Source organism: Stegodyphus dumicola, chromosome 3, assembly GCF_044657685.1.
Source record: "Stegodyphus dumicola isolate Sdum_Otavi_A_Nest chromosome 3, ASM4465768v1".
In the NCBI taxonomy this organism is placed as follows: domain Eukaryota; kingdom Metazoa; phylum Arthropoda; class Arachnida; order Araneae; family Eresidae; genus Stegodyphus; species Stegodyphus dumicola.
Window position 1 is genome coordinate 239290183 of NC_140770.1, and position 21766 is coordinate 239311948.

The 21766-nt window shown below is 31.9% G+C and overlaps 1 protein-coding gene across 3 annotated transcripts in view; it reads right to left on the reverse strand.

Moving 5' to 3' along the window:
* Positions 1-21766, reverse strand: part of LOC118184709 (protein lin-28 homolog) — a 421219-nt gene that overhangs the window by 27541 nt on the left and 371912 nt on the right. For all 3 annotated transcript variants that reach the window (XM_085813958.1, XM_085813957.1, XM_085813956.1), the window contains exon 3: positions 7888-8060. In XM_085813958.1, the coding sequence (XP_085670084.1) occupies positions 7888-8060 (173 nt within the window). The remainder of the gene's footprint in view (positions 1-7887; positions 8061-21766) is intronic.

Consider the following 21766-nt stretch of genomic DNA (forward strand, 5'->3'; position numbering starts at 1 on the left):
CCCCCACAACGTATATCCATTCCACCCACCCCTAAAACTTCCAACCCCCTACCATCTAAATGGCGAATAGAATCAATACATCCACATATACACACATGAACATACGTTGCGCTTGTTAGTACTAAGCCCTCCCTCTACTAGATCTTCACTAAAACCTCACATCCTTTCCCCCTTTACGATGATTCTTCTCCACTATACACTTAGTGTTCCCCTCCCCCCACTTCTTTTTCTAAGAGTTCTTCCAACCTTTCAAAGTTCGCATCAACGTTGATACTCTTGGAGAAAAGAAGCAAAGTAGGGAAAAACGAAAAGAAAAGAAATGTTCAATAACAACTGTAAGAGGAAGAAAGGGAAAGTTCCTAAAAGAAATATAACTATTTCAGAGATTTATCCATCTACAGAGATTGTTGACATCAAATGACAGAAGCAAAATTCAGATAATGCTTTTCTGTTCTATGCGTGCATTAGATGCTGCATTGTGATATATTTTATCGCTTTAGTTACATTTTGCATTGCTGGCGACTGGCCTTGCACATCTATTACTTAATGATCATTTCCCAAAATCGTAATCAGTTACATTCATTCTTTCTTTTGTTTAGATTTGATCTAGTGATAATGTTAGGGAATAGCGATGGACTGAATTGGAATGTATTAAATTAGAATATAGTAAAGCAATGTTACAGTCATCTGACTAAGAGGAGGTAGCCCTCTTATTCAGTATTCTTTGTCATATGCTAATATTTAGTTCATTTTTTTTTCTTCAAGGAAAACTTTATGGAAAATTGGATCCCATTCATATTATACTTGGTGAAAACCACAAGAACTTTTATGCAACTAGCCCTGTTGTATCGAGATTAGATATGCAGCAAGGTACGAAAAAAGAAAGAAAGGGGATCAACATGGTAAACTTTCTATTGTTGTTACTGTGACTTATCTCACTCTTCTGCACGTTATATCAGAACAAATACAAAATTCATCGTGACAAGGAGTGCAAGATCGTGCCTGTCGTTGGCAAGAGTCTTGAGCACCATGCAGATGACAGTGCGACTTTGCTCAGTTCATCTTCGAATTTTGGAGCACATCGCGGGGATAGGCCCCGAAGGTCTCGCACTCCTCTTTCCCTATCACCAATCTCTCTAGATAACATTCGACTAGCTGAATATTTTGAGTGCTCCCATGCCGCACAGACACCATACATTTAGAAATATCCATGCCTTCCACGGGATTCGAGACCAAGGCCTTCGGTACGGAGTCACTAACTACAGTTCTGGTTGGTTGGCAAACGTTTTTTTAATTAACTTTGCACATATCCTTTCGTACAGCTATGGAGAATATTAGTAGTTAAATCACATCATTTTATTATGCTGATTAATTCTGAAAATAAAAGCAACAATTTAACTGAAAAAGCAACTTTAACTAACTACGAGATTCTGTAACTTTAAAGATGAATGTATTAAAACAGTTATTAAGGACAAGAAAAGTAAAAGGCCAAGAACAAATAAAAATATCCGTTTGAAATTATTCTCAAGATTCTCCCCTCCTTACGAAACAGCTTCTTTACATATATTTTGAAATAACAAAATTTTTGAAAATAATTGTTAAAACTATAATTAAATGTAAAATTATGTTACATATTACATATTATATATTTATATTCCAGATACATAATTCTTAAATATGAAATTATGTTTGAAACGTTCTTTGACAACAATATGGGATCTAATACAACAATATGGGAACATGCCATTAATTTTAAATAAAACTTGTTAAACAAATTTATGTTCAGTTGCTTCCATCGAAGCAATATAAAATTAACATTAAGATCTGGGCTATAATTTATGAATTTTTTTAATATACTCATTTATAACGTATGAAATCGATATTTTTTTTAGATAAGTGCAAAAGTGCTTCAATACAATGAGCTTATTCCTTAATATAAATCAGAAAGTGGACAGAGGAAATTATAATTTCAAGTTAAACTAGCCCCAAACACTTTTAAAAATAATTATAGAAATATAGCGATTCCATTTTAGAGCTGATGTATAATAGTTTACTTATTTTTAGTCAAAGGGGGCAATTTGCACAGAAGGACTATCAATTTCGTTTTGCCATTTTGCGTTGGTTCACCATAAATGTCGGTTCACTTTTCAAATTGTTGCCACCAAATATTAGAGCCTAGAATGTAGACATTAGGTATTTTTTTTGAAGCAGGCAAGATGAAAAATTAGCAACCGCCTTCGACGGGAATCGAACCACGGACCTCTGGAATACCGGCCCAGCGTGCAGAACCACTACACCACGAAGGCGGGCTAGGAAGGCGTGAGAAATACCTTATAAGCATTTTATTTAAAGAAATTAAATAACGAAGAATCTGTATGAATGCATGTATATTTCTCGCATTGTGATAAAACAACGGTACCTAGAGACACCAAATTTTGAATAAAGTAATCCTCTACTCGAATATGGGCGTCTGGAAGGCCAAATCTGGAATTTGGAATTTGTTTTATTAACTATTTCATATTTTGTCAAACATTAAAGAATTTTTGATTAACAAACTCAACGATTTAAAGCGAGCAATGGCGACACTGTGCGAAAACGAACAAAAAAAATTACCTCCAGCACGCGAGACTATGTATCGGAAATTCTAAAGATATACTCTTTTAAATATTTTGGATATTGCTGTTGAATTGAATTTTATGGTTTAAATGCGAAGAACATGATATTTAATAAGTAAAGGTTACACACAAAACGTTAAAAACATAAATTTAGGCAAAATATAAAATCTGGAAGCTTTCAGATTTTTTAAGCATTTTTTAAAATTTAATTTAAAATTATTGTTTAAACTTTAATGATGTACAGAAGTGAATGTTTTTTAATACAGAATGTATAAAACATTAAATCTCAAAACTGCCATCAAATATTTATAGCACTGTTATTTACAGTAAATAAGATGCAACAGAGAATAGCTGAACTTTTTTTTTCGTACATTTCATTAGTAATCACACAAATAAAGAAGAAAAAAATCAAGTAAACGTAACAAATTGCAAACATTTTAGATGATTCAAAATAAGAATAAAAAGTCTTTAAATTGGCTGAAATTTCAAATAAAATTTCTATCAATTTCGAGAGCGATTCAAAGATAGTTTCCTCATCTTCGGAAACAATTTACTTTTGAAAAGTGTTTTAGTTACGTAAAGACCTGGTGTCCAACTAAGATCTGAATCCAAGACCGAAAAAAGTATTATCGTTGAAAGTTAAACGGGAATAGGCAAGAAATGTTATTTTTTAAACATAAGAAAGAAATGTGGTATAAACTGTGATCTTGATGATACAATATGCAAATGAGAACGCCGTAATTTCGAATGCAATAGACCTATTTTCTTGACAGTGTCCTTTTTGTCTACACTGTGCTCTTTTTTACTTTTAATACAGAATAGTATGTTAGTTTTTTTTTTTTTGTGCTTTTATTTATATGCTTTAAATTCATATTCTTCTACGTTCCGAATAATTTTTGATGATTGAAAACAAATTAAAAATTACCAGTTATTTATTTAAGTCAAATGCTTTTCAATAAAAATAATAAAATTATATTTTAAAACACTTTCATTAATTCCACTTTCAATGTACGGCAAAAGCTACCTTTTCTCTGAATCATTTAAAGAATATTTTTTCTGCGGCTTCTCATTTTAGTTTAAGCCTAGAAAACTTTCTCTTTTTCCTCCTTTCTGCAGTATATTATGAATGGAAATCAAATTTGATAGCTCCTAATTCATGTTCTTTATAAATCCAGAGCATAGTTTCCTATCCTTCTCCAAAAGCGAAAGAAAACTCACTTTGGTAATAATAGGGTGGTTCTCGTGAACATGATTTGGCAGTTCTTCGAATGATTTTCTTAGGTATGAAGATTCAAAAGGCTCATTATGTCTCAACAGAAAGGCTAGTGTATTGAAACTCGATACACGGCTGATAAGCATTAGAATTCAGGAAAGATGTGCCGTTGTGGAAAAAAAAATGTATTTCACGAAATATTAGAATCAAAGACAAGATACATAGAAAGAAGAAAACATCCCTTACATTAGATTTATATATAGATATTTATACCTGCATTAGAGCAACGCAAGCATATTTTATTTCAAAATGGTTTAGGTAATAATTAAGATACTTAGTTTCTTGCAATAAGCATCAGAATAAATGTCGGACATGATAAACAACAGATAACAGGGTAATAACCGAGTTAAATTTATTTTCAGCGAATTCGAGGGGTAAAGGTAATTTTTGCATCAGCATTTTTCAACTAAAAGATCTCAGACGTACACGCTCCCTGAGGAAGGGAGCAGGTTAAATACAGATTTTTTTCAGAATACATTAAAAAAAAATCCCAAAAAGCATAATTACAAAAATGCAAATTTTATTAATTTTAACAGCAACTTGTATTACACAATGATGTCTTTTAAACATTTTGTATTGCATCAACATTTTATTTAAAACATCTCAGAAACTAATGTTTTAGAAATGAATAGCACCTTGCTGATGATTACTCATGCAAAAATATGGCTGTTAGGCTGCGAGTTTAGTGTAAACGCCCAAGATGTGGCATATGAAGAAAGGAGCATAATTCGAAATGCGTTTCGACGCCAAATGCCGTAATCTGTAAATGTTGCTTTTGTGCATTGACGGTAGAAATGCAAGGAAGCTCATACCCCAAGCTACCAGCATGGTTGCTTGAACTGGAAGGACAAGGACAAATGCTGGAACTTGAAAGAATAATAGGTATTTGCAGTTGAAACATTTATATCTAACAATACAAATTACCTATTGTGTTCCAAATCTTGAATTAAATCTTTTGTTGTTGTTGATGCTGTTGATGCTGAAAACGAGGAAAATAATTTCTAACCGTTGCCACAAATCATTTCAACACATTAAAAACAGAAAACTTTGGCATAAATACCCGAGAAATAACTATATCTTCGAAAATAAGCCGTTTCGTTAGTCTAAGGTTAAGCCTAGGTAAAATAGCAAATTTTCTAAAAACTATTTTAGTTAGTCTATCCTTTTAAAAGTTAGAATTATATTTAAAAAATAAGATTTCACAAATTTTGTTACAGCTCTTAATTTATTGTATCATTTTGCGTCACATATTTGCATTATGGAAAATAAAATTATGTTTCTTATCACAAAGGACCAATTTAAAAATCAGTTTAATAAAAATATTTATGATAATACTTTCCATAAGGTTTAAATGAAGTATTTTAGAGACATTAGGTTTTCTTGAAGCAGGAGTCATGAAAAATGAGCAATGCCCTCCCCGGGACTCGAATCTCGGACCTCTCGAATACGCGCCGAGTGTGCTGACCATTACACTACGAAGGCATGCTAAGAAGGCGGGAGAAATACTTTATAGTATTATTAAAGAGTTTAAATCATACATCTGAAAAAATAAATTTTCAAATACCAATATCGAAACGAATTATTAGTCCAAAGGCGCTTTGTCCCTGAAGGGCTAATGTTTTCGTTTTGCAATTTTGCGTTGAATCACTATAAATGTCCGTTTCAATTTTCAAACTGTTGCCACCCAATGTATGTTTCTCGCATTGTGATAAAACAACGGTACATAGACCCATCAAATGTTGAATGACGTAATCCTCCTACGAATATGGGCATGTGGAAGATCAAATTTGAAATTTGGAATTTATTTTATTATCGATTTCATATTTTGTAAAAACTTTAACGAATTGTTGGTTAACAAACTTAAGGATTTCAAAGCGAGCAATGGCAACACTCTACGGGGAACCTTTTTATCTCCAGCGCGTCGAACTGTATATCGGAAATTATAAAGCTATGCTCATTTTAAAATTGTTTTGCGACATTGCTATTGAACTGAATTTTATGGTTTAAGAGCAAAGAATATGATATTTAATAAATAAAGCTAACAAACAAAACGTTAAAGAAATGCCCCTTTGGTCGTAATTTCAAATCTGAAACCTTTCAGATTTTATTTTCCTTCTTTTTCCAAATTAAAATTTCGCATAACTTTTATCAATTACATTCATATTAAGAGTGATGATAAATTTGATATAAAGTAAAAATATATAATGAATAATCTTATGCAAAAATATATAGTGGATAATCTTAATTGATTATCTGATTTTACCTGCTTACTAAATCAAAGAGCTTATTTAAACCTTTATATATAACCCAGCTTTACCAAATTTTTTTATTGTCATACAAAAGGGTTGATTTTAGATAAAATTAAAGACTTTCTTTTAAGTAAACAGAGCAGTCTTTTCGAGAGGTTGGTGGTATGGAAAGAGTGGGGGGGAGAGCGTTGGACCCGTCTTCCGGCGTTCTTTTCATTCAGCACGGGGGGGGGCGAAACTGAGCAAAGTCTTACTGTCACCTGCATGGTGCTTAGAGGCGCAATCTTGTACTCCTTGCCACGACGAATTTCGTGGGCTTATTCTGATGTTACAGTTAGACAAGTGAGATAAGTCGCAACAACAACACATTTAAAAACAGCATATCTGTAGAGTTTTCGATAGACAGTCTCGCAGGCTGGAGATAAAAATGTTTTTTTCCCGTACGATGTTGCCCTGATGTTGCTTTGAAATCGTTGAGTTTCTTAATAAAAAATTTATTAAAGTTTTGCAAAATATAAATTAGATAATAAAATAAATTCCCTATTCGAAATTCGGGCTTCCACGTGCCAATATTCGGGTGGAGTATCATGTTATTCAAAGTTTAATGGTTCTAAGTACCATTGGGTTTCCACAATGAGAGAAACATGCACATGTTCATGCAGATTATTAGTCCAAAGGGGCTTTGTCCCTGAAAGGACTATTGTTTTCGTTTTGCGATTTTGAGTTGAATCACTATAAATGCCCGTTTCACTTTTCAAACTGTGTCCACCAAATGTTAGAGTCTTGCATTATATTTGAAGAAATTAAATAATGAAAAATATGCATAAATGTATGTATATTTCTCGCATTGTAATAAAACTACGGTGCTCGCTCCATCGAATTTTAAATGGCATAATCCTACTTCGAATATGGGCATGTGGAAGACCAAATTTGAAATTTGGAATTTGTTTTATTATCGATTTCGTATTTTGTAAAACGTTAACGAATTTTTGAGTAACAAACTCAACGATTTCAAAGTGAGCAATGGCAACACTCTAGGGCTGGGGGAAAAAAAAAAAACCTTTTTATCTCCAGCAGGCGCGGAACTGTGTATCGGAAATTTTAAAGATATGCACATTTTAAAATTATTTTACGACATTGTTACTGAACTGAATTTTATGGTTGAAGTGCAAAGAACATGATATTTAATAAATAAAGGTAACACAAGAAACGTTAAAAAAACGCTCCTTTGGACGTAATTTAAAATCTGAAACCTTTCAGATTTTTCAGATTTTCAGTAAGAACGATGTGACTTTTCCATTATTTAATTTCATTAGATATAATACAGGGCGATAATATTTGGTGGCAACAATGTGAAAAGTGAAACGGACATTTATAGTGAACCGACGCAAAATACCAGTTCGGGACTAATAACATTTCTAGGCTAGTGACCTTTTGGACTAATAATACCATTTCTTGGTTATTTCGGCATTTAGAAGCTGATATTTAATAGAATGTGTTCTTTACATTATTAAACAAAAACACCATATAATTAAAACCTAATTCAAGCGTGATGTCTCCGTTGTTTGATTTTAAGTGCACGGTTAACGGATATTTTCAAAAAGCGTAAATGCAATAGATGCAAAATAGTTTCAAAAATATCTTAGACTTTTCTTTTAAATTTGACATGTTCTCAACATTGTTTAAACCTATAAGTACTGCTTACAAACAATGTAATACATAAATTTATCCAATATAATCCAGGACTTACCTTATTTTTCTGAACCTTTTTTTAGACATGGGCCTTCTGTGAGAACCTTTGCAGTTTTCACCTTCGGGTCCTGTCACAGCAGTGGCCTCGAGACCCTTATCTGACGCTTTGCATTCAAACTCAACATCTTCCTCATCCCCCAGACTTCGAAAACCAGGCATCTGGATTACCGACTGGAAAAAAATAAATAACAAAATTATTGCTTTAAATATTTTTTTAAGAAAAAACATTCTATCAAAAGATCCTATAACGTCATTTTTAGGAGTGCAAATATGGATTCATAGACTTTAATAGTATTTATTCCTTATAAATGAATAGTTATTGTCCCTGAAAATTTTGGAAGCTTTTAGCTATTCATCCTGTAAATCCAGATTTACTACATTAGTCATAAATCTTAGTCACATAGTTCCTCAATTGCCGGCTTTATGCAAAACAAAGAATTTTCATGAATTTTTCATGACTTTTTTTCTTCTTATGTAAGTTCCATACAACCTATTTCCCTCTTTTTCATGCCATAAATAACTGCCTAGACTATTTTACTTATGCAGCGATTAATATAATATGAATTGTATGTGAAAACTATTCTTCAGTTATTACGATGCTTAAAGAAAAATTATTTAATTTTGAGAAAAATTAAAAATGCTTAATATATACACACTATAATAAGAGCATCTATTATAAAGAAACAGACTGAGATACGGAAAATAAACGACTTGTTTTCATCTCCCATATTAAAGATTGATTTAGCACTGATCCACAACGAGATTCCAAGAAATGTACGAATAAGAAAAATACAGTAAAAATACATATTAGTGAACTTCTTCACTCATTTTCGAAATTTTCAAAGCTGTTTGTTGACGCGGTACTATTTATAATGCTCAATTGTTTCTTACATGAATATGGAATGTAAATAATACAGAGTGGTGAGGTTTTGTGACAATTCTGAAGATATCTTAATTTCATCTCAAATCAAATATAACAATCAATAAGCATAAATCTGACTATTTAGTTTAATACTTTCTCAGCATGGTCATTATTTTTGATTTGTCTATAATAAGAAGGCGAAAGAAGAAAGGTTAAGTTATTTGAAAAAGGCAAAGCTTTCAAGAGCTGTCTTCCTAAGAGTAAGAATGTCTCCGAAGAGAATTTTTTAAGGAAAACTGGCTCATATCCACATTACACACGGAAAAAAGCTGCTAAATAATCCACGTAGCCAGCCGTGATCTGGGATCGAACACAGATTGAACTAACAGAATTCAGAGGTCTTAACCATCGGCTAATGATGCGCACGACGAGAGGTAATTGTAATTTATTATAGACTACATAGATATAATATCATTAATTCAGACCAAATTAACGCTTGCTCATTTTCTTTCTTTGCTGCTTGGGAAAAGGTGTCACGTCTGGAATTAGAATTGTATTTTTTGGGCAACGTTTTATTTTTGTTATAAAGATTAAAAATATGAGTAGTTTCTTGTTTTTCGTTCTGTGTGATATGCAGTTTCAATGTTTTACAACTTTTAACATTAAATTATTAATTTCATATTTGTCGAACTATTAAAACTCTTTGATGTAAGATCAGGACTTTTATGCTATTAAATTTAACTTTTATGCTTCTTCAACTCTATGAAGGTCGGAATTAAACGTATGCTTCTTTATCTTCCTTAATTCCATAAGTATACATATTATTTCCTAACCAATCTATTTCGATTCATATCTTTGATATTCTGTATTCATACTTCCCACTGAATTCATATAAAAAACATGATTCAGCTGAGAAGGTTTTGTAAAATAATTCTTTAAAATATTTGCAGATTGGGTTTTACAGAAATCAAAAATAAAAATATCGTGCATGAAAATGGATGAAGAGATTTTTAAGTTTTATCTAGTTCAAGAAATTTAAATTTTAAAATTAAAATCAGTATTTTTCATGAGCGTTCCGTTGTCAACAGTGGAGAATCAGCTTTAAAATATGGAATGTAACTGTTTTAAAAGTAATTCTACATGGTAATATTATTAGTATTTTGTTACAATAAGCAAATGAATGAAAAGCAAAAGACAATTTGTCAGATTTTATGTTTCGTTTTTTATTTGAATATCATGTACAATGAATAAATGAATTTAAAATTAGTGACCTTAACGATATCTTCTGCTAATACGTACAAAGACACAACTGGCATGGAGCCAAATTCTGAACAACTGGCTGAACCACAATAACGCAAGGAGAGGAGAAAAAAATGCTTTTGAAAAGGACTTTCTTTTGAATCTGAAGACCTGATTTTTTTATTACCCTTTGCTTCTTCTGGGTAATCATTTTCTCTTTTCAAGAATGCGCGGGTAAAATATAAATAAATCAAATTTGAAACTGAAGGGAATTCTTTTATGATTTCTTAGCTCTTGGCTGGGACCCAAGAAACTTATTTCAAAATTGAATGCTTTTGGGGGATGAAGATTTAATAGCCCACACGAGTAAAAGATAACTGCAATTTTTCTCGTCGACAATAAATCATTTTGAACTTCAGAGCTATGAAAGAGATTTTATCTCTTATCGTTTCCTACCATTTTTAAAACGAAATATAAGAAAAAAGAAAAGATAGAAAGAAAGGAAGCCCTAGAAATGCTCTTTTAGTTATAGATTAGATACTAACCTTTTAAATGTTGCGATATGGAAAAAAAATAGACTAAAGGACCATAGAAATAGTTTGTTGCTTGGTTCCAGATGAACTTTGGAGCAATTTAAAGAATTTTCTCACACATTTTATTTAATGAAGATAACGAAATGATATATAAGCACAAAAACCAAGTAAAACACTGCAGTTAACAATACAGGTGTATGTTATCCTTTCAAAAATATTCCCTTTGGAATTCAAATTTATTATATACTATTAAATTTTATAATTCTAGCTAAAATAACATTAAAATCTATACTTCTTTTCACTTATTAAAATAAAATATCTGAAATATTTCAGATTTTACATTACCCTCAAGGGGACCTTTTTTCATTTACACAAACATACGCGTTCGAGAGGATTTGTGCTAACGCACCTTTGAACTAAAATTATTTAAAAAACAGCATACCTTTAAAATTTTTCATAGATAATCTCAAGCGCAAGGGATAAAAATATTTGATTCCGCACAGTGTGTCGCTACTGCTCGCTTTGAAATTGTTGAGTTTCCTAATTAAAAATTAGTTAAAAAATATGAAAAGATAGGAAAATAAATTCGAAATTCAAGATTCGGGTTCCCAAGTACCCATATCTGGGTAGATAACTACGTTATTCAAAATTTGATGGCTCTATGCATCGTTGTTTTTTCATAATTCGAGAAACATGCATGAAGATTCTTTATTATTTATTTTCTTTAAATGTAACACAGGGCGATAATATTTGATGGCAACAATTTGAAACTGATGCACTCGTTCATAGTGGTTCGACACAAAAGGGCGTTTTGAGACTAATAGCTCTTCTGGGCTAACATTCCTTTGGACTAGTAAAGAGCGAAAATATAAAAAAAAAATGAATAATCAGAAAGCTTCAGTCATCTAGAATCTTATTAAATATTATCTATAAATTATTACCTATTAAATAGAGAAAATACTTAATTATTCAAGAAAGAGCTGCGATTTGTTTTTCCAGAATATTTGCATCTGAGACTTGCAAGAAACGTACCTCGCTAATGAAGTGGTAGCAATTAACTTTGACAGGACATTAAATTATCGTAGTGAAAACAATAACAAATCATTCAAAATGCTAATGAGAAAAAATTAAATATGTGGACTTCGCAACCTCGTTAGTTTCGTATTTTTTGCATTCATCGATTTAAAAAATACCAAAATATTGCTCGCTCAGTGTTAAAACCATTAATGTCATATTTTGCTATTTTAGCTCATTTGCAGTTTCTCCTATGAAGGAAGAGAGAAATGAATTCAATTTTCAGAAATGTTTACTCGAGTTTTCTAAAACCCAATGACGTGCCAAATCTTTAAATGCAATTTTCTTAAAATAACGATTTAGCAGATCGAAATTCTTGGTGCTGTTTCGATGATTACCTAGATAAGTTTAAGCTCGGTAACCGATATAAGTTTGAGCTCGGGACAATAGAAGGAGATATCAAAGATCCTGAATAGGAGCTTTTTCTTCCAATAAAACAGTACAGTTATCATGTAATATTTGGAATCAAAAATGAGTCGGTGTACTATCTAATGAAATTAATAGGAAGCAAGATTATCTAAAATGAACCATATTGCAACAAATTTGAAGTTTTAACATTATCTCTCACACATTTTCAAACAAAGGAATGTGCAGGAAATGGGGTTTTCTGCAGTGTAATTTTTGATTCGAAAACATATGTCAAAATTTGATTTATTTAATTAATTACCCTGATTATAAATACATTTGTATATTCATGTGTATATAAAATGGATATGAAAAATAGTTTCAGATAATATTAAGCTCTCCGATTCATTTATTTTTTCCTCATTTTCTTTTGTGGCAATATTATTAAATAAAATGGTTTATATTTTTGCTTTTTTATTATACAATATTAAAAATATTCTCTCTCTTTCTATATATATATGTATATATACGAAATATACATATAGTGTCGTACATATAGACATATAGTTTAAAACAATTTATTAATTTAGTTTAGTTTCACAATCTTTAATTAATAATATTTGAAATTATGTATCCATTTATATGCATATTTGATAATCAATCTCTTGATGCTAATCGTTCGGAAAACTGTTTCCACTTCCATTCCAAGCCTTCAGGAAATAATTGGTTTAATTTGTTAACTTGCATTCTGAAATACTTGGAAATTCAGTTTAACATATTTTTATATACATACTTAAAAATTTAATTTATCAAATCACTTTCCTCACCATCACGTGTGAGGGTAACTCATTTCAATATTTGACTGGAACCATTTCACGTATGTTATCGAAACAAAAATTGAGATTCTTGGGATTCTTATCCGCCAGACTGCTACGGTAAATTTATTCAATTGATTAGTCCGAAAAGATAGTAGTTAAGTTCTTTTCCAAGAGTTCGTCAAAACAATTTAATATGTTCAAGGAAATTCACTGATAAAAAGAAAAGAGTAAGATAACTCATAAAAGTTTACCTGAGAAAGTAAAACAATATAGGAACACCGAATTAACAATAAAACAGCATAGTAAAATCCGTAAAATCTTTCTGATTTTTTTCCTCACTTACAAAGCTCTTTTAGTATTCTTTCGCTGCGAAAGTCAACGACTTGTGCTCACAGAAAGATAAAAACCGCAGAACGAACATAAAAAAAAGGAAGCACAACAACCAACCGGCTCAAACTGGTTATCAAATGCTATTAAACCCTGTGCACCACTTGCAGCAAGAGGTTGTAAACTTTACGAAAAAGTTGCGACTGCTTTTTAAGCACCGCAGAGAAGCGTTTATTATTCGATCATTTGGTGCAGGTCTGCTTGATGTATGTCACTTGATTGGCCGAAAGTCCTAAGGCAAGAGAGATAGAAGAGAAGAAATGAGAGAGAGAACGGGAGAGAAAGAAAAGGAGAGGGAAAAGTCCTCCAAAGAGTTGCTTACATTAAGCACTTGAAAGGTATTGACTCCCTAGAGGTAGTGACCACAGGGCCAATCTATTGGTCATTAAGCGTTGGTCAGTGGTCACACGGGTCATTATGGGCTTATCAGACCTGATCGACTGTCTCGTAAAAAGGAGAATTTCGTTGCCTGCAAGTGGCTGCTGATTGGAATCTGGTTATATTGTTCCAGATTGTTTGATTCTTTGCGCTCATTGGATGCCAATGAGAGTTGAACTAAAAAAAACTCTTCAACGTGATCAGCTTGAAGCGCAAATTAATCATCGAATATTTTCTTAAATGCCTTTCACTCATTTAATGGATAATATAAAGGAAAATATCTTCAAAATTTCATGGCATATAATTATGCTACGAAATTTGAAGATTGAGACAGATGGAAATTAAAACAATGCTAAAATTCCAGTCTTACAAATATAATTTGGAAAATTAATAAAAAAAAACATACATTGGTTCAAGGCGTAGCTAAAAAGAGAAGATATAAGTCATGAGAATTTAAAATTTTAGATTTTGAGCAACGTGATTTTTAATATGTCACGTTCATGTGCACGTGAATCAAACCTCATTGATATATTTTAACTAAAAAAAACATGGCAACAAAAGGAGAGAACAGATGATAAGATTAACCCACCACAGAAAAAAGGTAAAAATGGATTACTTTTTAAAAGATAGGAGTGTCCTTTTTTTTTCTTTTCAGGTTCAGTTTGAGATTTGTTGAAATGACTAGTATTTAGGAATTATAACTCAGAACAATTCCTTGAAAGCGAAATTTCTTGCTGTGCAGCCTCTTATGACGTAATATAGAATTGCATCTGTATATTTTTGGTTTTTATAGTCGATGGATGACTTATTTCAAAGCTTACCTCTAATTAATTAGTTAATTAATATTATTTATAGTTAATTAATTTTGAAAGGCATTTAAGAAAATATTCGATGATTAATTTGCGCTTCAAGCTGATCATGTTGAAGAGTTTTTTTTAGTTCAACTCTCATTGGCATCCAATGAGCGCAAAGAATCTGAATTATATTATGTGGCCAATTAAGTTATACTGTCAAGTATTAATATGTCAACAATGGTCAACTTTTGGGTTCTTCGTGCTTATAAAATCTTAGGATTACTAGACGTTTAAAACGAGAAGTTATAATATTGTTTTTCTGTAAGCTTATTGGATACAACACGGAAAGATATTAGCGAATATTTTATAGCGAGAAAGAACCAATGGGAATAGAACTTGTATTCCCCTGTTTGGAGAGCAGAGAATTTTGATATTTTCAAGTAAAAAAAAAATACACAAATCTGTTGTTAGTCTTGGTATAATTTTCTAGTTTATGAAATATCTATTGTAATTTTAAAAAAAATCGAAGATTAAACTCCCAGGCAAATGAAGGAAAAGATAATTAGCAAACGCATAAACATTAAAAGAATAAAAATGCAGCTAGTTCTAAATTACGGTTGAATTTATAAAGTACGCTTTTATCGTCTTCAGTTAATGCTTTTTTAATTAAAATTCACTTTAGTTATTCTATTATTAAAAAATAAGTAAGAATATCAGAGATTCAGTTTTCTTTGAAACTCTTGTCACATTGTTTACTCAGGTTAGTTGTTCATTTAATGTTTAGAAGTAGTTGAGAATATAATTTTGATAGCTTTTTGAGACATATAACTCAACGATTTTTAAACCACTGATTTGTATTTTCCAGACATAAATGAGTTCGAAAACCAAGTGATCCGTTGCTTATGTGAGAAATCCTATCGTAAAATTTCAGCAATGATAATATATATATTAATTTCTTAAATTGCGTTAAAACACGATTTATTCCTATTTTTTAATGATAGCTTTAAAATAATCCCTGTTCATCTTGAATTAATTTGAATTTAATTATTTGCTGCATCTGTTTACAATTAAAGGATTAAATTATAAGAATTTCACGTAAGCTTGATTTACTTTACATGTATGTAATGTACCATTAAATATTTCCAAATTCATCTCTGAAAATATATGTTCATGTATATTGATCAATAGTACCATCACTCAATTTCTTATCTAACAGAAACCACATTTCAGTTAGCATAATAAAAATGTGCCGCCGTATTTCAGTGAACGCACTGAAATATTGTCAATATTTTAAAATTAGATTTACTAAGCTAGCGAAAGCTTAAATATTTGACTCGTTGAAGATTGTTTTCATATCATTATCACTTAAATAAGCAGAATTTTAGCCATTATTGTAACTACCAATATAGATAATAATTCTTCTATATAACGTTACAGGTCATGAAACTTATAACCTGATGTCTTACCTACCAAATACAAAGCTACTATTAATAGTAGTTTTATATTTGTAAGTTATTGAGAAGGAAATTTTCTGTTTACGTCCGCTGGAAAGTTACGTTTATACAGATTTTAATGTATTTTGAGCGTCAGAGAAAACAGATAGAAAAGGAGAAAGGGAAAATCGTTTTAATATTTTATTTAGCTTTTTCATACCATTATTATAAAATATCTTCAGCGGTTAATATTTTAATATATAATAGTGCATACAATGTATAGCAATATTCATCAACTGTTAATATTCTTATTTAATAGCTCAGCCAGTAATCTAACAGCTGTTGGCTACTTGAGAATTTCTTGGATTTCCTTGCGTGTAACACGAACAGTAAGTTGACGGTTTGAGAATGCTTTCCTCCAAGGAATCTCTCCTCACAGCAGATGGCTCTATAGATTATAAGATAAAAAATATTTGGACACCCTTCGATTTGTTCGCAAATATAAATGTATATTAAAAAGGACATAAGATTAAGCAGTTACATTTAGAGACTGCAGAGTTAGCGCAAAGTGCATGAAGATCGTAAGCTCAATAAGCATGAAACAAAAGTGATCAGGTGCTTTTGTGGAGAATATATTCGACAAATTTTAGCAAAGATTAAGACAACATATTCAACAGTAAACGGTATTACTGCAAAGTGGAAAGCTTCGTAGGTTATAGTTGTTCAAATAAAGATTAAGTTGACTAAATAGTTTGACTGGCAGGAGCTGTAGAACACCTCATAGAGTAATGAAAAACATCTCATGGATCAGATGAAAAATTCGTGAAGAATTTCAAATTGTCTATGGATAATGACAATTCATGGACAGCTGAAAAAGGGTTTTAACGGGAAAGCGTCTGCATACAAGCCGTAAGAGAGCGTAACTAACGCAAAGTACTGCTTAGCGTGGGGTGGAGCGAGAGATAACTGGGGTATGAAATAACAGCGATGTGTTTTGCGGAGCTACGAATCCCTTTGTGGAGAGATGAAGAGTAGATTTTGTAGAGACATTAGGAATTTAGGAAGCAGACAAGATGCAAAATTAGCAACGCCTTCGCCGGGAATCGTACCACGGACCTCTGAAATACCGGCTCAGTGGGCTGACCACTACACCACGAAGGCACGCTAGGAAGGCGGGAGAAATACCTTATAATTTGACCAAAAAATCCCGTGAGAGGAATATGAACTCTAGTTTTCTTAAAATAGTTCATGATATCTATACTATGACAATATTTTGGTGTGGAGCCTTCATATTTCAACACAATCCCGCTTCACTGCATGCAGCATATTCTGTTCCCAAGCAGAATGAACGAAACATATATGTATATTTTTATTTGGGGGGAATATATGATATATTTGTATAATATAATAATATATCCATAGTTTTGAAACTATGTTGCCGAGTTGACACGTGATTTTCTCATAATGATGTTTTGGAAATGAAGTGAATGGTTCATTGTTTTAATCCTTTGCACTCTCGGTCAGTACTTGATTTGGTGCGGTAATTCGAGAGGTGACTCTCGGTTACCACTTGATTTGCCGCGCTCGAGAGATGTCTCTCAATTACCCCTCAGTTTGACTCGATAATTGAGCGGTAAGAATGTTTATTTAGGTTTGGTTTGGGCAATATCGCTTCATGAGTGCATTCAGTAATACTTGCGTATAAAACAAACGCCAATCTTTAGTCTTAAATACGTTTTTAAAAATTTATTGTTATTTATGCGTGTTCGACGTTAGTTCGAACTCGACAGTCGTGGCAATAGTAATATTATTTTCAAAGTTACGGAGGCTAGTAAGCATGAAACAAGATGAAGGAATCAGTTAAAGTAGAGATGAGTTCGATTTTTCATTGATGAAGAACGAAGTCAAGTAGTCTAGAAAGAAGGAAAATAGCGATAAAGCAAGAGGTGTAAAAAGAGAAAACTCAGGGTAGTAAGATAGCGAAAGTGAAAGCAACAGTAATTCCGCAGAAGGGACGCAAAATTCAGAATGGATAACATGATTAGAATTCGAAGAAATATCACAATAAATGCCATTCGTACCCGGCGAAAGAACCGCAGAGCCTCAAATATACTACAATATAAAATAAAATTCGGTTTCTTTAAGTTATTTCGTACCGATGAACTAATTGATGAAATAATGCATAAAACTAATAATAATTACGCTGCAAGGAAGTTAGAAGAGAAGATATCGTCACATTCTATTTGCCGAACTTAGTATGATATGACCGTCAAAATATTCTGGGTATTTATAGCATTATGGGAACCATGTCGTTGGCCAACTTACAAGAGAATATTGGACAAAATATAAAGTAGCATTATACTTTAACCAATATTCCATTCTATTCAAACACATTCATGACAGACAGATTTAGCCAAATGTTTCGGGAGGTTTTATTTGAAGGCAATTTCATGACAAAACACAAATTGAAGAACCCGCTTGAAGTTAATAAGCTGCTTATTTTACTACATAAATTCAAGATTATTGAATTATTTTCCACCAAGACATCAGATTTATACGCATAAGTGGACTTCAGAGTCAAAGGTCGGATTTCATTTATTAAGTATAATAAATATAAAGAAATTTACCAAATGCGATATTCGAGTTATTCGATGGTAGATTCGAATATCGGTTACATTTGCGGCATCCTACCGTATTATGGAGCTTTGAAAACAAAGAAATTGATAAGATCTGATCTTTCAGCTACACCTATTCACAATGATGCTAAATAAAATTCCCCGTGCTCAGAGATACCATACGTTTATGGATCGTTATTATACAAGTTATTTAGCTAAGCATTGCGGAAACTAAAATGCTACCTTATTGGAATAAACCTAACAAATGAGAAGAGGCTGCCATGTCGGGAAAAAAATTCCAGACAGCGCAGAGGTAATACTTTAGTTTTAGTATGAAAAGACAAAAGGACTGTAACATCTTTGACCACTTGAGATAATGCGGAAATAACTTCCTTAAAAAGGATTTTAAGGGGAAGTTAAATTATCCAATATTCCTGTAAACTATACAAAATATATGAGCGGTGTTGATCGAGCTTTTCAATACGCCTCGACATACTGTTTTCTGAGAAAGTCCTTAAAATGGTGGCGAAAGCTATTTTTTGGGAGGGGGGCTAGAGATCTATTTAATTAATTCTGATATTCATTACAAATCAGTAAAGACGCAGAGAAATGAAAGGCCGTAAAAATTTCGGTTGACCAACTGGGAGGAGATTTCCGTAAAAACGAGATCAAGCTTTTTTTTTGCACTTCAATTTTGATGAAATGAGATTGAATGGAAAGCTACATGTTATGCTAATTGGAATTTAAAAGAACTGCAAGATTTGCTTCCAATGAACTAAACCTTGTGAAAGAGGAAAAACACATATTACGGTGATACTTTTGGCTTCAACAAGGGTGCATTTTGGAGATTGCTGTACAAAATATCATACAAATTAAAAATACAGAGAGAGTTTGATGCTTAACAAATGTCCTTCTTTGAAGCACAAAGATTATAGAATATTGAAATAAAAAGTTTAGATGTTGAATTTTGTATGAAATCGTTTTTAAAATTAACTGTAAGAAATTCACTAAATATTCAGAAAATCGTCTAGAGTTGCTGGTTCTCCCGAATGAAAAAGCCCTGGACTGCAAAGGATCAATGATGCGAATCTGAATGCCGCATCATTTGCAAGCCAGATCACAATTAAGAATCTTTGACGGTTGCTTTTCTGCAGGAATGGAGATATGTTACAGCAGCAAAATATTATAATCTAGTGAATTAGCCTTCCCAATACCATTGTTAGAGCAGTCAAAGCTATTGTTAGGGCAGTCAAAGGAGATGCCACTCCATACTGCTCCCTATCTTACATGCATGCTTACGCATCATAACGCTATCCTGCTAATCCGGATACTTTTGATTCCATATGTCATCTTGCTCAAGGGAAATAATCCAGTCCATATTCAACAATGAACTGAAAGTTATGTCTTGAAAATCTTAAAATGCTTGACTGCATTTAAAATTTATTTTTTTTTTCAAACTTGTATTGCCAGAAAGGAAATAGATTAACTATTTCACTCACTTATAAAAATTTTGATGATATTTCATTAATAAATAGCATTAAAAAATAAACTCCTATACTAGAATCAGCTAATTTAACTCGAAAATAATTTTATTACGACTGGAACACTTTTTACACCTTAATTTATAGTTCTTTAGGATAATCGTAATTACTTCCTTATTCATATTTGTGCCCCAAAGCAACAAATTCAGATGGGGATCACACATTGAGTGTATATCTTTAGTACACCAGCTTATTTCAGAAGTATCTGTATGCCGGCGAATATAAAACATTAGATAATGTATAGGAATACAATATGCCATAGAGATTACAGAAAACTCAGATTTTGTAAAATTAATAAATTTTTATCACTTGGATAAAAATGATTTACGCGCATGAAAACAGTTCTATTACTTCAAAAATGGTAAAAATAATTACTTCGATTAAACTTGGGAATTGTCTTAATCTTTAGACTTCTGAAAAGTAACTCTGGAAAATTTTCCTTTTCCTAGCATCAACAAATTTACCGTCAAATGTCATCTGAATGTAAGCAACATTTTTTTTTATTTTCGATATATGTCATAGTGCTAGATGTAATATTTGAAACAAGGTGCTTTATTTCGTAACTACTGGTTGCTTTTCGAAATGTATTCTTACGAAGAAGCGCTCGTTCTTTGCCCCTCAAAACACACTGATCTCTTTTGTATTGAAATTAATATCTTTAACAGCCTCTTTTGAATTTTATTAGTACTCTATTTTCCTCTTTGTATTTTATTTTGTACTTCATATTTTACTTACCATTATTCAGCCATCTCTTGTATAAGACTTTAATGATTAGAACATCATCTAACATGTCAACTGCATCATAATTAATGAGTTCCTTCTGACATATTTGCTATTTATAGTTTTAAAAATTTATAAAAAATTACATTAATACGAAATAGTTCTAATTGAACGCTTTTTTTAGTTAAATAATTAACCTTAGTCTATTAATTTTTGAAAGTTATTTGAATTTTAAGGGTATTTAGTGGCCATTAACTGTAAAGGTGCTTTTTAGTCTCCTTGATGAAAGAAGGATTTCTTTGAAATTATCTGGAACGATTTTTACTTAAAATAATTCAAACAGAGATTGGCTTATGAAAATTGTTAATGTACAAATTATTAGACTTTGTGGAAATTAATTCAGGCATTGTGAAAATACTTGAAATTCACAAGTGAATTTTCGATATTATTTCAGTCATTCCCCAAAAAATAATGGTTGGAAAGTTCAACAGATTCCTTTAATGCTTCTCATTCAGTTTAAGAATATTCCGCTATCATAAGCTCTTCTCAAAAGATAAGGGACGAAAACTTATCCAAGAAATATATCACTAGCTGGTAACGATGAGAAATGTTGCTCACATGGCCTGAGACAATCTATAACATAGGTGAAAAACAATCCTTTTGTATGTTTAAAACAAATCCCACAAGAAAAACAGCCAGACTCACTCGTAATGGATCCCTATTGTCTTATCGTTCGACGTTCCCTAACCAACCGGTGCTATCGTATAGTTGTCGTATTTACGTCAAGGTGTCACACACAGACACACTCCAAGAGACCAGAGGAAAGAAGGAAGAAAAGATTAAGTTGAAGTCTTCGCAACTTCTCTTCTCCTTAATCTTAAGATAAAAAAAGTTGGATAAAAAAGGAAAGAAAAATTCGCAGTGAATTAAGATGAAGATGGAAGGAGTGTAAGCTGTGTTAAGACTCCAAATGGGCGTTGAGCTGTCAAGTGAGTTTCATTTCCAAAGAACGGATCAACTCTTCAGGAATCGCATTTGTCAAGGAGGTGGATGTGGCATCGGACATCTGGGGGATTAAGTTCGAACTATTCCTCCAAAATTGAGTTTTTTTTTCAACTATGCCTTCACCATCGATAAG